The sequence below is a fragment of the Scyliorhinus canicula genome, chromosome 1, assembly GCF_902713615.1.
Source record: "Scyliorhinus canicula chromosome 1, sScyCan1.1, whole genome shotgun sequence".
NCBI classification, from domain to species: Eukaryota; Metazoa; Chordata; class Chondrichthyes; order Carcharhiniformes; family Scyliorhinidae; genus Scyliorhinus; species Scyliorhinus canicula.
Window position 1 is genome coordinate 238,327,996 of NC_052146.1, and position 16,166 is coordinate 238,344,161.

The window sequence follows — 16,166 nt, forward strand, 5'->3', positions numbered from 1 at the left end:
GGTCAGGTCAACAATTGTGACCTCCATACCCAAAAAATGGGGCTATCTAGGTTCGAGTCCAGAAACTTTTCAATGTGATGATTATGAGGTGCACACCAGCTGCTGAATCAGGTTAATTAATAACTGAAAGGATGTGAGGGAATAACATTAAAGGTAGCTTATTTGCATTTTACCTACTTATTATTTGAACATTTAAAAAAAATAGAGTTTTATATTGCTGTGTGCTCACATTCAAATTCTGATGATCTTTCACCTGGAAGCAGTACAGTGAGGAAAATCTGTAAATTATTTTAAATGTCTCTGGAATCTGTAACTGTATTTAAGAATGTTTGAAAAGGTTCTTTAAGAGTTTGCATCAATCGCAAAGGGATTCATTGTTTTCTTGGATAATGAGGAATCCTAGTCCATTATACCTGGTGATCCTGGTACTGCGAACAGGAAGAATGTTTAGACAAAAGCAGTATGGCCAGACACAAAGGAGAGCTACAAGCAGAGGAAGGGTAGATTCAGAAAGAATGTTCCCGATGGTGGGGGAGTCCAGAACCAGGGGTCATAGTCTGAGAATAAGAGGTAAACCTTTCAGGACTGAGATAAGGAGAAATGTCATCACCCAGAGAGTGGTGAATCTGTGGAATTCACTACCATGGAAAATAGTTGAGGCCAAATGTTGTGTAATTTCAAAAAGGAATTAGATATAGCTCTTGGGGATCAAGGATGTGGGGTGGGGGGAGGTGAAGGCAGTATCAGGGTATTGAACTTGATGATCAACCATGATCATAATAAATGGAGCAGGCTCGAAGGGCCGAATGGCCTCCTCCTGCTTCTATTTTCTCTATATGTTTCTATGTATGAAACCTGAAGGTGAAAGGTGTTGTTGGATAGGACTCCTTACCTACCCTGCATGAATAAAGAACAGCATATTGTGGAACAATGTATCCGCATATTGTCATATTTGTGCAGGGTGTGATGCAAATGCTTGTGATTGTTAAGCCATATCAAAAGGGACGGCGACGTAGCATAGTGGTTAGCACTGTTGCTTCACACAGCCAGGGACCCGGGTTCGATTCCCAGCTTGGGTCACTGTCTGAGCGGAGCTGCATGTTCTCCCTGTGTCTGCGTGGATTTCCTCCGGATGCTCCGGTTTCCTCCCACAGGTCCCGAAAGACGAGCTGTTAGGTAATTTGGACATTCTGACTTCTCCCTCTGTGTACCCGAACAGGCGCCGGAGTGTGGCGACTAGGGGATTTTCACAGTAACTTCATTGAAGTGTTAATGTAAACTTACTTGTGACACCCCTAATAAAGATTATTATTATACTTAAATTTTTACCTTTATCTGGAGTATCATGTGCCTGTTAATTTGCATGTAATTTGTGTCGATTCTGATTCCTATTAAAGTAAAAACTACAAAAAGTGGAATCATTTTGGTAATCTCATCATTTGGGGACCATGCAGTAAATTTTATTTTACAGTTACCGCACAGGGATTGTAACAAAAATACTAACTAATTTCTCCAGGTAATTTAGATTCTTATACCCATAACTTTTCCTTTAACTGGAAGGAAGAATTAAATAGTGATTTTGCTGGTAGGTCATCCATTTGTGTGAGATTTCGTGTCTTTTGTAAGATTCAAGGCACAAGATGAATTACCACAAATCATTCCACATAAACAAAATATAGCATGTGGTTCTCGTTCAACGGCAACCTGGAATAAAATTAATCCACAATCACTACCATGGGGCATAGTCAGTCACTAAAGCATGAGAATGGACCACAAATATCCAGGTTTAAAAGCTTGTTAACAACAACAACTTATATTTATATAACATATTTAATGGAGGAAAATGTCCTTACGCATTACACAGGCATAAGGAGAATTGAATGCTAAGCCACCAAAAATGAAATAGTAAGACGACACCAAAAACATACTCAAAGAGGTATGTTTTAAGCAGAATCTAAAAAATGGAGATGAAGGAATAGAGGTGGAAGGGTCTACTGAGGTAATTTCAGATTATTAGGGTGGTTTGTGCAGGGCCACAAATGACATAAAAGAAAAGGGGATACACCAGGGATCAGGGCAGGGGAAAGGAGTGTTTGGGCAAGGGGGACCTGTCGGGTTGAAAGAGATTATAAAGATAGAGAAGGTTGAGGTCATGGAGAGATCTAAATACAAGATTGTTAATTGTTACATTGGTGAACTCATATAGACTCTTTTAATAACTTCCACCAACCTTGTCCATGTAGCCCATGTGATCTTCTCAATTAATGCCTGATCCGTTACCTGCTTGCCCGATGGAACCTCGTTTACTTGACGCTTGTAGGCACCTGTGGATACCTGCACAAAGTAAAGTATTTATTAATACTTTAAATGGAAAATTAAGTGTAATTTTTGATTGATTGAAGATTTTATTTATTAGTAATGTATTTATTAGTAAGACATTTCTGCATTGCACTGCTATCCGTTTTAATGGACTGGTATAAGGGTGTACTTGGGACATTACACTGAACAGCATTTTGTGCATCACTTTTGTACTATAAGAGTTCCATCAGGAAGGCGCAGTGCTATTTTAGGAAGGTACAGGAAATAGATTCAGAAGTACTTTGGGTGGAAAGAGGGAGAAACTATGATAAGAAACAGAGGATGGGATTTTCTGGTCACGCCGCTCCGAGACCGGAATTTCTTGACCAAGGTCAATGGACAGTTGAATGACCCGTCAAATTTTCCGTCCAACCCATAATTCCCCTGGTGGGCAGGACTGGAAAATTAACCCCAGAGTATCTAGATCGATTATGAACTGTGGAGAGGGAGATTCAGAAATCAGGGAGACGGTGAAAGGGGCAGTTTTTCTCAAGCAGAAGTATTTTATTTAGCCTGCATAACAATGCAGTCACCAACAACTGAGAACAATAAGTTACATGAGGAAGCACCCTAATTTTAGTCCTCTAATTCCCTGGATTCTGGAAAGGTCCCTACAGATTGGAAAGTCACAATTTAAGAAAGGAGGGAGGCAAAAAGCAGGAAACCATAAGCCAGTTTGTCTAACAACTGTCTTAAGGAAGATACTAGAATCCATTTATTAAAGCGGTATGAGACAGGCATTTTAAAAATCATTATATAATCAGGCAGTCAACTTGAGTTTGTGAAAGGGAAATTGTGAGTGAATAAAAGAAAGCCAGTGGTGGTAATGTATTTGAATTTTAAAGGCATTTGATAGGTGTCACATAAAAGATTACTCTACAAGGTAAGAGCTTATAGTGTTGGGAATAATATATTAGCATGGATAGAGGATTGGCTAACTAACAGGAAACAGAGTTTTGATAAATGGGTCAAATTCAGGTTGGCAGATTGCAACTAGTGGAGTACGGATAGAGATCGATGCTGGTGCCTCAATTATTTATGTTCTACATTAATGACTTGGATGAAGGTTCAGACTGTACTGTAGCTAAATTTGATGAAAAAAAAAATAGTTCAGCGATATGAGCCTCACTGGTTAGGCCAGCATTTATTGCCCATCCCTTGTTGTCCTTCAGAAGGTGGTGGTGTGTTGCCTTCTTGAACTGCTGCAGTCCTCGAGATGTAGGTACACCCACTGTGCTGTTAGGGAGGGAGTTCCCGGATGTTGCCCCAGTGAGAGTGAAGCAACGGCGATATATTTCCAAGTCTGGGTGTTGGGGTTCCCAGGTATCTGCTGCTCTTGTCCTTCTCGATGACAGTGTCATAGGTTTGGAAGTGCTTCTAAGGAACCTCGGTGAGTTACGGCAGTGCATCTTGTAGATGGTACACACGGTATCCACTGTTTATCGGTGGTAGAGGGTTTGAATGTCTGTGGAAGGGGAAGCAATTAGGCAGGCTTGTTTTGCCCTGGATGGTGTTGAGCTTCTTGAGTGTTGTCAGAGTTGCACTCATCCAAGCAAGTGGAGAGTATTCCATTACACGCCTGACGTGTGTCTTGTAGATGGTGGACAGGCTTTGAGGGGTCAGGAGGTGAGTTACTCGCCATAAGATTCTGAGCCTTTGGCCTGCCCTGGTAGCCACAGTATTAATATGGCTGGTCCAGTTCAGCTTTTGATCAATGGTAACCCCCAGGATGCTGATTGTAGGGGATGCAGCGATGGTAAAGCCATTGAATGTCAAGTGGTGTGATTATATTCTCTCTTGTAGGAGATGGTCATTGCGTGGCACACGTGTGGTTTAATGTACTTGCTACTTGTCAGCCCAAGCCTGAATATTGTCCAGGTCTTGCTGCATTTGGATATGAGCTGCTTCATTATCTGAGGAGTCACAAATGGTGCTGAACATTGTGCAGTCATCCACAAACATAAGACCAAAAGACGTAGGAGCAGAATTCGGCCACTCGGCCCATCGAGCCTGCTTCGCCATTCAATCATGACTGATATTTTTCGCATCCCCATTCTCCTGCCTTCTCCCCATAACCCCGATCCCCTTATTAATCAAGGACCTATCTATCTCTGTCTTAAAGTCACACAGTGATTTGGCCTCCACAGCCTTCTGCGGCAAAGAGTTCTGTATCCTGTAAGTTTCAATAAGATCCCCCGCTCATCCTTCTACAGACCCAGAGTCCTCAACCGTTCCTCATACGACAAGCTCTTCATTCCAGGGATCACTCTTGTGAACCTCCTCTGGATCATTTCCAAGGCCAGCATATCCTTCCTTAGATACGGGGCCCAAAATTGCTCACAATACTCCAAATGGGGTCTGACCAGAGCCTTATATAGTCTCAGAAGTACATCCCTGGTCTTGTATTCTATTTCTGACCCTATGATGGGAGGGAGATCATTGCTGAAGCAGCTGAAGATGGTTGGGCCAAGGACTACCTTGAGGAACTTCTGCAGTGATGTCGTGGAGCTGGGATGATTGATCTCCAACCACCTCAACGATCTTCCTTTGTGTCAGGTATGACTCCAACCAGCCGAGAGTTTTCCTCCTGATTCTCATTGACTCCAGCTTAGCTTTCACTCCTTGACGCCATACTCGGTCAAATGCTGCCTTGATGTCAATGGCAGTCACTCTCACCTCACCTTTGGCATTCAGCTCTTTTGGCCATGTTTGAAGCAAGGCTGTAATGAGGAATCCATTAGAGGCAGATGCTTCAAGATTGTACCTGTGGTGGCTTAAGACATACACGGGAGGATTCCAGTAGGTAACAAAGGGTTTAATGATGAAAGGAAAAGGGATTTAAGAAACAGGCACAGAACACTATAAACAGGTCTTAACACTTCAGCTCCTTGGTTCAACACTGTCAAATGTCCTGTTCCCAGGGCCCGTGTAAACTTCCCATTGGCCGGCGTTCACCCTCCCACATGCAACTGGCCCTGAGCCAGCCACGTGTTCCTTGGAGCCTGCCCCCTTAAAGGGGCCGTGCTACTACATTTCCCCCCCCCCTCCCCTTAATTTCCTTATTGCAACCACCTCAAAACTAAACACAGAAATTATGTATGTTAGCAAAGACAACTGTGGAAAGAGAGTCCATTAGAAAGTTAATCGGTCCAGAGACTCAGAGACCTCCTTAAGCCCTACCACAGGCTCAGCACTCTTTTGGGCGATTAACAGTCGGTGCCGCCTCAGGGGACGAACTAGCCTCACCGGCTTCAACAAGCGCAGCTGGTTGAACAGAAACAGGAGCCCTTGGCACTCCTTGGCTGGACAGAGTAACAGGAGTATTCACAATGCTAGCTGGACTTGTCGACTCCAATTTGGGGGTCGCCATCCCTCGACTCCTCAAGTGGTCGACATGCTTCCCGTTCTTATTAACCACAAGACACCAGCCTTGATGGAGCCACAACCTGACCGTTCGACGCTGGGTGGTAGGGGGCTGTTCTTGTGTGTCGTACGTTATTAGCTCACACAAAAACCTGAAAATCATTGCTGGTGAAAGGAGTGTAATTGTCCGATACAATTGGCTTGGAAATCGCATGAATGGCAAACACTCACTGCAAGGCATCTACCGTGGCTGCCAAGGTAGTAATCCCCATCTCTTGAACAGATAGCCACTTCAAATGGGCATCCACCAGCACCAAAAATATTTTGCCCATAAACGGGCCTGCATAATCAATGTGGACCCTGTTCTATGGACATCCTGGCCATTCCCAAAGGGTGAAGGGTGGCAGAAGGTGGAAAAGATTGCTGCATTTGACAAGGGTGGCACTGTTGTCCTAGTTCTTCAATGGTTTTATCTATGCCTGGCCACCAGACTTAACTCTGCATCAACATCTTCATCTTTGTCAGCCCTGGGTGAAGGTGGAGCCCTGGTCTGAGGCAGGACGACCACCCGTGATCCCCACAGAATCACGCCATCTTCACATGTCAACGCGTCCTGACGAGTGAAGAAGGGTCACAGTTGCTGGCATTTCTTGTAACGCCAGCCAGTCTATATCGTTCGTTTTACCTTTGAAAGAATAGGGTCTCTTTGGCTCCAGTTACGGATGTGCCCCGTGGACACACGGGAGTTTACAGCTAGAATTATCTCTTAGGGTAGAGGTTGTTACAGAATGCTCTTGGGTAGGGGCAAGTGATTTAATGCATTTGTATTTGCAATTTGTTTCCGAGGCCGATGCTGAAACGCATAGTTGTAGGCCACTGACAACAAGGCCCAATGCTGCATCCTCGCCGAGGCTATAGGTGGTATGGGCTTATCTTTCCTTAAAAGGCCGCATAATGACTTGTGGTCAGTCACTTATGTCGAACTGTCAGCCTTACACATACTGGTGGAATTTTTTCGTACCGAAAAGAACCTCTGAGCCCACCTTCTCAATCTGGGCATAGTTGTGTTCTGCTTCAGAAAGGTTCCCCGAGGCAAAGGCATTCCGAACCATCTCCCATTTTGTGGGTTAATAGTTACTCTATACCATAAGGGTACAGAATCACACGTCAGCATTTTTGGTTTCCCCGGCTCAAAATGCACCAAGAGGTTTGAAGACTGTAATGCTTGCTTCATGACTCAGAAGGCTTCCTTTTCCGGCTCTCTCCATTGCCAGCACTGATTCTACCTTAATAGCTGGTATAGTGTTGCCAATGTTGTGGCTAAATTTGAAATAAACCTTTCATAATAACTGATCATACCGAGGAAGGATTTAAGCTTACTGACACTTTTGTGCAGAGAAGTCTCGCATGCCCTTTACCTTTTCTTCCACGAGGTGCAAACCTTGCAACATCAGTGCAAAATCTTAGGTACGTCACTTCTGAGGCCTGAAAAGTACATTTAACAAGTTTTCAGCAGACGCCTGCATCACAAAACCTCTTTAATACCTCCTCTAGTCTGGCCATGTGTTCTTCTGGTGTTGCACCGGTGACAAGAACGTCATCAATGTAAACCATCACTGTGGGAATTCCCTGGAGGAGATTGTTCAATGTGTGCTGGAAGATAGCACAGGCTGAAGCAATGCTGAATGGGAGAGGCCTTTGTGGGTATTGATTGTAGCAAATGTCTGAGACTCCTCATCCAACTCTAGTTGCATAGGCATGTTTTTTTTATGTCCAATTTTGAATAGGCGAGGCCCCCCGCCAGCTTAGCGGAGAGGTTCTCAATTTGGGGAATTGGATACCGATGGATCTGGGCAGCCTTATTCAAGGTTAGCTCATAGTGCTCATAGATCCTTACCAAATGATTAGTTTAAGGACAGGGCCTATTGGTGCCACCCACTTTGAAAACTGAACCGGCTTGGTTATACCCAGCTGTTCCAATTTCTTTAGCTCTGCTTCAACCTTCTGATAAAGTGTGTATGGCACTGGTTTGGCTCTGTAGAACGTGGCCTTCAAATCCAGATTGACATATTTTGGCCTTTATGCCCTTAATCTGTCCCAATTCCTTGGGAAGACATCTTCATACCAGCTTAAGACATCTTATAGGACGCCATTAGATATTTTAAAGATTTCCAGCCATTTGAGTCTAATCTTCTGTACCAGTCTCTTCCCAACAGACTGGGTCTATATCCTTCCACGACAATCAAAGGCAGATTAGCTTCCTGCCCTCTGTATGCCACTGGGGTATTAGCTGTTCTGAGGATCTTCAAAATGTCCTTGGCTGTAGTACTCTTCAAGCTTAAAACTGTGTTCTTGCACAAAGATATTGGAAAGTCTGCTCACTCATTATGGTCACTTAAGATCCGAGGTGAACTTCTATTTCAAGGAGTCTACCATTTACTCTTAAGACAATTTCCATCAGAGCCGTCTTATTCATTTGGACTGCAATCAACCGATGCTTTGCATGCTTCGGTCCAGAGTTCTTTCCCACTATGTTCAGTGGTGCAGTGGACTGCTGTTGCTGTCGTTGTTTTTGCATTAGCCGCTTTACATTGCACGGTAACATGCTTGAAAATGCCCCCTTTGGTTGCATCGTAAGCACATAAACTCCCGAACATGGTAGGTCTCCTGGGGATGCCTCCTCTGCCTGCAATGATAGCAGTCCACCTCTGACTCAGGTTGACGCCCCGATTTCTTTGCATTCCTTGGGCTCCGGTCCTGTCCTGAGAACGGTGTCTGATCTGTAAGGTGCCTGCTGATCCCGCCGCAGACTTCGTAGCCAACCACCCCATTCTCTGTTACAACACCCTGAGCTAGTATTTGGTCAATTCCAGCCCCACATGCCCCAGAGTCACAACAAGTGAATCAACCAATAAAAATACACAAGGTCTTTGGCCCTTGGCTGCCTGTTAACTATAGTCACCAGGTTTTGTGTAAACACAATTACTGTTTACTTATAACAAGAACTTTAATGCAATATGCAGCAAATACAACTGGTGGGAAGTCACAACACAAATGAATTAACAAATAACTAATAAAAATACCTAAAGTATTTGGCCCTTGACTGTCCAATAATTACAGTCACCAGGTTTGTAAATGTAGACACAATTATTGTTTGTTTATAAGAAGAACTTTAATGGAATATGCAGCCAGCAAATTCTGGTTAACTATCAGCTAATACCTAATGATGGCTCTCAGCACACTTTTCTTCACAACAAGCTTGCAGATTAAAATGTCTGGTTTACAGCCTGTAAGGATCTTCTTTGTAGATTCATTCATTCAGGTTCTCTGATGTTTAGAAATGCATCACTCATAGCTTTTTGTGGAGTGGCACTGAATTCCTGTTCAAACTTTGTTTTCAGTTTGAGGTTTGCATTTGGGCTTCTGTAGTTTCAGGAAAACAGCACTCGCAGGTCTTCTGGAGGGATATAGCACTCACAGCAGGATTTCTGCACTTTGCTTGCACAGCTTGCAATGGTTCTCCTATAAATAGATTCTTCCAGGTTTTCTGGCAGTTCAGAAGCACAGTTTTTCTGGTGAAAAATGGAGGGGAGAGGGTAGTAGGACCTTTCCTGGGACTGTCAAGATCAAAACTGAAACCTTGAAACTCTGTAAAGCATACCAATGGGAAAAGATCCATTCACCACTTGATACCAGGCAGAACACAGCCACAAATTCATTGGGTAACCAGCGCATCAATCAAACCAAGTCCCAATCCATCTCTCTCATTGGTCCTGGCAAGTCTGCAGCTTTTGTTTAAATTAGCACTGCCTCCTGGATTCTTCTGTTTGAATTAAAGATACAGTCTTTAATTGGCTGGAGTTTGGGCACGATTGGCCCCAAGCTGGTCACATGGTCCATGGAGCCCGCCCCTTAAAGGGGCTGCACTTCCACAGTGCCCTTCTTTTAAGCTTCCAGCCTCTGGCCTCTAAAATACACCCTCCTCACAATAAAACATAAATGCATCATTAGTTACTGAGCCTTTTCTTCCAGGCAGGAAGATAATTTGGGGCAACACTGATGGAGTTGAAACCATTTTAGTATATGTAAGCTGTTGGCATCGTGGTCAGCGGCTTTATTAATTATCTGGATACTACTAATCACTCACCGTACTTTCAGAAAAACAGCAATCTGGTAAAAATTGGTAGCCATCTCTCGTAGATTTTACAGCTCTATTGAAAATGAAATAGAGGCATTGGCCTGCTGACTAAAGCATCAATCACCTGTTTGACACACCAAATTGGTTGATATTATTGACATTGCCTGTGCTAACTGAAAAGGAGAAATGGTCACCTACGTTTTGCCACTGGCAGTATAATTCTACATTAAAGGTTGGCTAGAGATCTTTTTTATTATTTTTATTTTTTTTTAAATTTAGAGTACCCAATTATTATATATCTTTTCCAATTAAGAGGCAATTTGCATGGCCAATCCACCTAACCTGCACATCTTTGGGTTGTGGGGGTGAAACCCATGCAGACGTGGGGAGAATGTACAAACTCCACACAGACAGTGATCCAGGGCCGGGATTCGAACCCGAGTCCTCAGCGCTGCAGTCCCAGTGCTAACCAATGTGCTACATGGTGCCTGCTGCAGGTCTTTTTGATGCAGAAGTCACAGATTGATATAATTCAACTGGTACACAAAGCAGGAACAGGTGCATTGGCTTTCTAACAGGCAGAAATTAAACCCAACCACCAAAGTCTCAGTTGTGGAGCAAACACTCAGGGATTTAAGAAATGTTGCAAGTATTTTTCAACACTTGTATTTTGCAGCCTTTCCCCTTTGGCAGTGTGTGATTGGCACCTCAAATTCATGGGTGTTTGCCTAGATTATAAAAATAAGGTAATCTCTGGGCACATATTTGGCAGGATCAATATTGGAGTCCACACTTGTATGTGTTACTAGATACATGCTGGTGCTTGTGCCTGCGAACATTTGGAGATATTTATCTCATTGTTGCTTTGTGTAGGGTATGTCAACATGGTTTGATGCACTCCTGGAGATTTGATCTGTGACATTTAATCACAAAGCATTTGATCATGTGACTCTACTCAGTATGTGACATACATCATCATATGACATTTGCTCATCCAATATTTTCCTTGATTACATATGTTTTTTAAAATAAGTTTAGAGTACCTAATTCTTTGTTTCCAATTAAGGGGCAATTTAGCGTGGCCAATCCACCTACCTGCACATCTTCTTGGGTTGTGGGGGTGAGACCCATGCAGACATGGGGAGAATGTGCAACTCCACATGATGTGGAGATGCCGGCGTTGGCCTGGGGTGAGCACAGTAAGAAGTCTTACAACACCAGGTTAAAGTCCAACATGTTTGTTTCAAACACTAGCTTTCGGAGCACTGCTCCTTCCTCAGGTGATTCTTGAGCTCCTTCCTCAGGTGATTCCTCAGCTGTCCACATGGACAGTAACCCGGTGCCAAGACCGAACCCGGGTTCCTGGCGCAGTGAGGCAGCAGTGCCCGTGCTGCCCACCCTGATTGCATATGTTACTACATTTACCTTGTATCTCCGCACCACCAAGCTCTCAATAGAGTATTCGTTTCTTGGTTTGTGAAATGTAGAAAAAAATTTTTAAAAGTAGAATTTACAGTGCAGGAGGCCATTCAGCCCATCGAGTCTGCACCCTACTTAAGCCCACACCTCCACCCTATCCCCGGAACCCAGTGACCCCACCTAACCCTTTTGTTTTTGGACACTAAGGGCAATTTAGCATGGCCAATTCCCCTAACCTGCATATCTTTGGACTGTGGGAGGAAACCTTAGGACCCGGAGGAAACCCACACAGACAAAAGGAGAGCGTGCAGACTCCGCTCAGACAGTGACCCAAGCTGGGAATCGAACCTGGGGCTGTGAAGCAACAGTGCTAACCACTATGCTACCATGCTGCCCCTATAAAATAATATTTACATGAAGTTTAAATGAAAACTGATGTGTTAGGCAGGTTGGTTCGATGTGGACTGCACTCGATGTAGGGAAGTTAGAAACAGATGTCTAACACTGGAGAAGATCTAACACTGTTTTATTCAACTATAGAACTGCTATACATATTCAGCTGTGGGTCGACACTATACTGATCTGACTGGTGAACCTGTAGTAACCTGACCAGATTTACCGCATGGTGTTTGCACTTGCTAGCTTGTGGACTCTGACTGTCTCAGTGGCTGGGTCCTGAGAGAGCGGGAAACCTAGTGCCCTCTGGCTTTATAGTCGTAGTGTCCTGTCTGGTGATTGGCTGTACTGTGTTGTATGCTTACTGGTCATCCTATGTGTCAATTACTGCCTGTCTGCATCTCATTATAAACATGAGTGGATATTATGACAAAAACTACTTCTGTGATGTCTCTATAGTATTGACCGCAATGGGAAACACCAAGCAAAGGCCGCAACATTTTGCTAAGTGGTGCCCTAAATTTGAGTGCTATGGCAGCCGCTTTGTCCCAGAATGGCATCTGTGCCATTTGCAGAGACGTCTGCCATGGTCACAAGGAGGTAAGTAGTACGGGTGCTGGACTATGCGCCCAAACTATGTAGAGTAGGCAGATTGTGACGCCAATCTGCGTGTAATGCTGATTTAACACCGGTGTTGCTATTTTTGACCTTGCCATCCAGGTAAAACACTCTCATAAATATGTACAGCTGCACATCTGTTTAGCATCAGGTTGGACATCTATGAGAGTTACTTAAAGGGATCATCAACCTCTCTTGGGTAAAGTTGTTAACTGATTTCTACGGAGGACACAATCTCAGACTAAAGGGAAGCCCCTTTAGTTCAGGGCGGCACGGTAGCACAAGTGGATAGCACTGTGGCTTCACAGCGCCAGGGTCCCAGGTTTGATTCCCTGCTGGGTCACTGTCTGTGCAGAGTCTGCACATTCTCCCCGTGTATGCGTGGGTTTCCTCCGGGTGCTCAGGTTTCCTCCCACAGTCCAAAGACGTGCAGGTTAGGTGGATTGGCCATGATAAATTGCCCTTAGTGACCAAAAAAAGGTTAGGAGGGGTTACTGAGTTACGGGGATAGGGTGGAAGTGAGTGCTTAAGTGGGTCGGTGCAGACTCGATGGGCGAATGGCCTCCTTCTGCACTGCATGTTCTATGTTCTAAAACAGAGATGAGGAGGAATTTCTTCAGCCAGAGGGTGGTGAATTTATGGATCTCTTTGCTGCAGAAGGCTGTGGAGGCCAAATCACTGAGTGTCGTTCAGACAGAGATAGATAGGTTCTTGATTATTTAGGGGATCAGGGGTTATGGGGAGAAGGCAGGGGAATGGGGATGAAAAAAATATTAGCCATGATTGAATGGTAGAGCAGACTCATGGGCCGAGTCGCCTAACTCTGCTTCTATGTGTTATGGTCTTATGGCTCTGTCTGAATGTGAAATTAAAAATGAAAATCGCTTATTGTCACGAGTAAGCTTCAATGAAGTTACTATGAAAAGCCTCTAGTCACCACATTCCGGCGCCTGTTTGGGAAGGCTGGTACAGGAATTGAACCGTGCTGCTAGCCTGCCTTGGTCTGCTTTAAAAGCCAGCGATTTAGCCCAGTGTGCTAAACCAGCCCCTTTACCCATGCGTATAAGTGTTTGGTAATTCCCAAACTTGTTTAAAGATGGCAGTCCATAGCGAGTGGTGCTGCATGTGGGAGAAGACCACGGTTTTGACTTCAAGGGTTCAGGTCAGAGCACTTGCTCTATGTCAGGAGTAACTTTGTAGGTGACCTGGGCTTCAATTTCCTCTAGGCAATAACAGTCTACATCTGTAACAGCTCCCAGTTCACCATTCACTACTACATAAGGGAGGTGACTGATGTTCTTTCTCCCAGGAGATCAGAGTTCATCATATTCTATCTTACCATAGAGAAGCAGGCGTAGCATACACATGGTTTTGGCTAGAGAGTGGCCTTTTCCATTGTGCATGGTACTATTGGCTTTGTACGTGTGGTTTTGCCCGCGTGCTACCCTAGTGGCTTCAGCAAGGTTGGTGGAAGGCTGCTGACTTCCAGTGGGGGGAGGGGGGCAGCAGTCATTGCAGATTACTTTGCAAGAAGCCCATGAAAAGATCTGTGCCTCCTGGGGCCAACTGCATGGGCAACTCCACCTCAGCATCAATCAGGACTGGCTGGCTGAAAGGCAAAAGCAAGGACACAGGAGAACTGAAAACTGTGGGAATATGAATTCTGTCATTCTGAGAGAGCTAGAGTTTCTGCAACACAGAGTCACTAACGTTTCCCTGGAAAGACACATTCTAGTTGGGGAGCAGATTGCAGGACTGCTATGAGTACTGGTATCCACAACTATGATTGTAACAAAAGATTGAAAATAGTCATTTTTTTTTTGTTGTTGAAAAATTTAGTGTACCCAATTCATTTTTTTTCAATTAAGGGGCAAATTAGCATGTTCAATCCACCTACCTTGCACATCTTTGGGTTGTGGGGGCGAAACCCACGGGGAGAATGTGCAAACTCCACACGGACAGTGACCCAGACCCAGGATTGAACCTGGGACCTCGGCGCCGTGAGGCAACAGGGCTAACCCACTGCGCCACCGTGCTGCCCCTGATTTGAAAACAATAGTGACTAACCATTATTTCCTTTTCTTATACTTTAAACTACAGAGATGGCCATTACCCTTTTATATTTATCACACATCACATTCTTAACAGAATTCCAGTCCTTATATCAAGCAGTCTACAGTTGCCCCCAATTTCCAATGGATGTCCGTATCCTCATTTCACTACTAATAACTTCAAGTGACTGTCTCTAGGCACTTTCCTCAGTTTTTGGAGAGTTTCTTAAATCCGCCACTAGTAATAAAGCCTGTTTTGATGATTCTTACCTACTCTGGTCATGACAGGACAAATCTCCCAGAATTGTTAGATGGCTGCAGAATGTGTCTCTTCAACTAGAGAGCATCTCCCTCCCGCATTCAGCTAAGGTAGCTTACGTAGCCAAGCAGATTCTTCTCTCTGCTGACTGTCTACATTGAATTGCTGTCAAACTGAGACAGTCATTGATTTGCAGGGAACCTGATCTCAAAAATGGGTTCCTCATCCCTCTTTGTGTGGAAGCGTGAAGCATTACAATCAAGTAGAAATGCGAAATGGTTATCCTTAGCCGCAGCTCACTTTCATCTTAGAAGTAAATGGATTGTTTACAATCATGGAGAGTGATCCGGAGCAGGGATGGAACATGGGTCCTCGGTGATGTGAGGCAGCAGTGCTAACCACAGCGCCACTATGCCACCCATAAATCTCATAATTATAATGTTTTAAAAAAATATATATTTTTATTCAAATCTTTTTCGTTATAAACAGAATAATATAAAACAGTTGTTTCACGTTACAATGCAAGAATAACACAATCAACAATCAAGAACACTAAACCCCCAACATTAAACAAAACTCCTTAAACAACTGACGGTGACTAACTCTTTGAAAGAGGAAATTAATGGCTGCCATCTTACATAGAACACTTCTATCGACCCCCTAATGGTGTACTTTACCTTTTCCAAATGTAGGAAGTTCATAAGGTCACCCAGCCAGGACGAGGCACTGGGCAGAGTAGGAGACTTCCACATAAGCAGAATTAGTCTCCCAGCTATTAATGAGGCAAAAGTGAGGACATCCACTTTTGTAGCACCGGTGAGTCTGACACCCTGAAAATGGCCACCAGCTGATATGGCTCCAGTTCGACATCAAGTATCCTTGACATGGGTGTTGATGAAAGAGACCCAAAAGCTTACTAACTTGGGACAAGACCATAACATAAGTGTGGTTAGCCCGCCCCTAAGAACAACTCTCACACCTGTCCTCCACTCCAGAAAAAACCAACTCACCCTTGCCTTGGTCAGATGAGCCGTGTACACCACCTTAAATTGGATCAAACTAAGCCGAGCACAAAAGCACAGAGTTGACCCTGCAAAGAGCCTCGCTCCACACCTTATCATCCAGAATAGGACTCAATTCACCCTCCCATTTCATCTTGACCTCATTCAACAGAGCCAACTCCCCTGATAGGATCTGGCCGTAAATACACGAAATGCACCCCCCCGCGCCCCCCCCCCCCCCCCCCCCCCACCCCCGCAATGCCTATGTTTGGTGTATGCTTTATTGTTTATCTGCATTGTGTTGCTGTCCGTGTTACCCCAGGGTGAATAACACGACATAATACCAGGAGTGGCTACTTCTTCTAAGTAACTTACCTTTGACGACCAGCAACTGCCTTCCAGTGGCATGGAAGAGATCTAGGCACCTCCGTAGCTCCGGATACCTTGGCGCCAACTGGCGGGTCTTCAAGCAGAAATTCAGTCGATACATTGAGGCCTCGGGCCTTGAAAGTGCATCTGATGCCCGAAAAATCGTACTGCTACTATCGACTGCAGGGGACCAG

General features: G+C 44.4%; 1 protein-coding gene across 7 annotated transcripts in view; it reads right to left on the bottom strand.

The window, feature by feature from the left end:
* Nucleotides 1-16,166, bottom strand: part of LOC119972713 (echinoderm microtubule-associated protein-like 6) — a 528,500-nt gene that overhangs the window by 40,402 nt on the left and 471,932 nt on the right. For all 7 annotated transcript variants that reach the window (XM_038809940.1, XM_038809924.1, XM_038809915.1 and 4 more), the window contains one exon: nucleotides 2,231-2,334. In XM_038809940.1, the coding sequence (XP_038665868.1) occupies nucleotides 2,231-2,334 (104 nt within the window). The remainder of the gene's footprint in view (nucleotides 1-2,230; nucleotides 2,335-16,166) is intronic.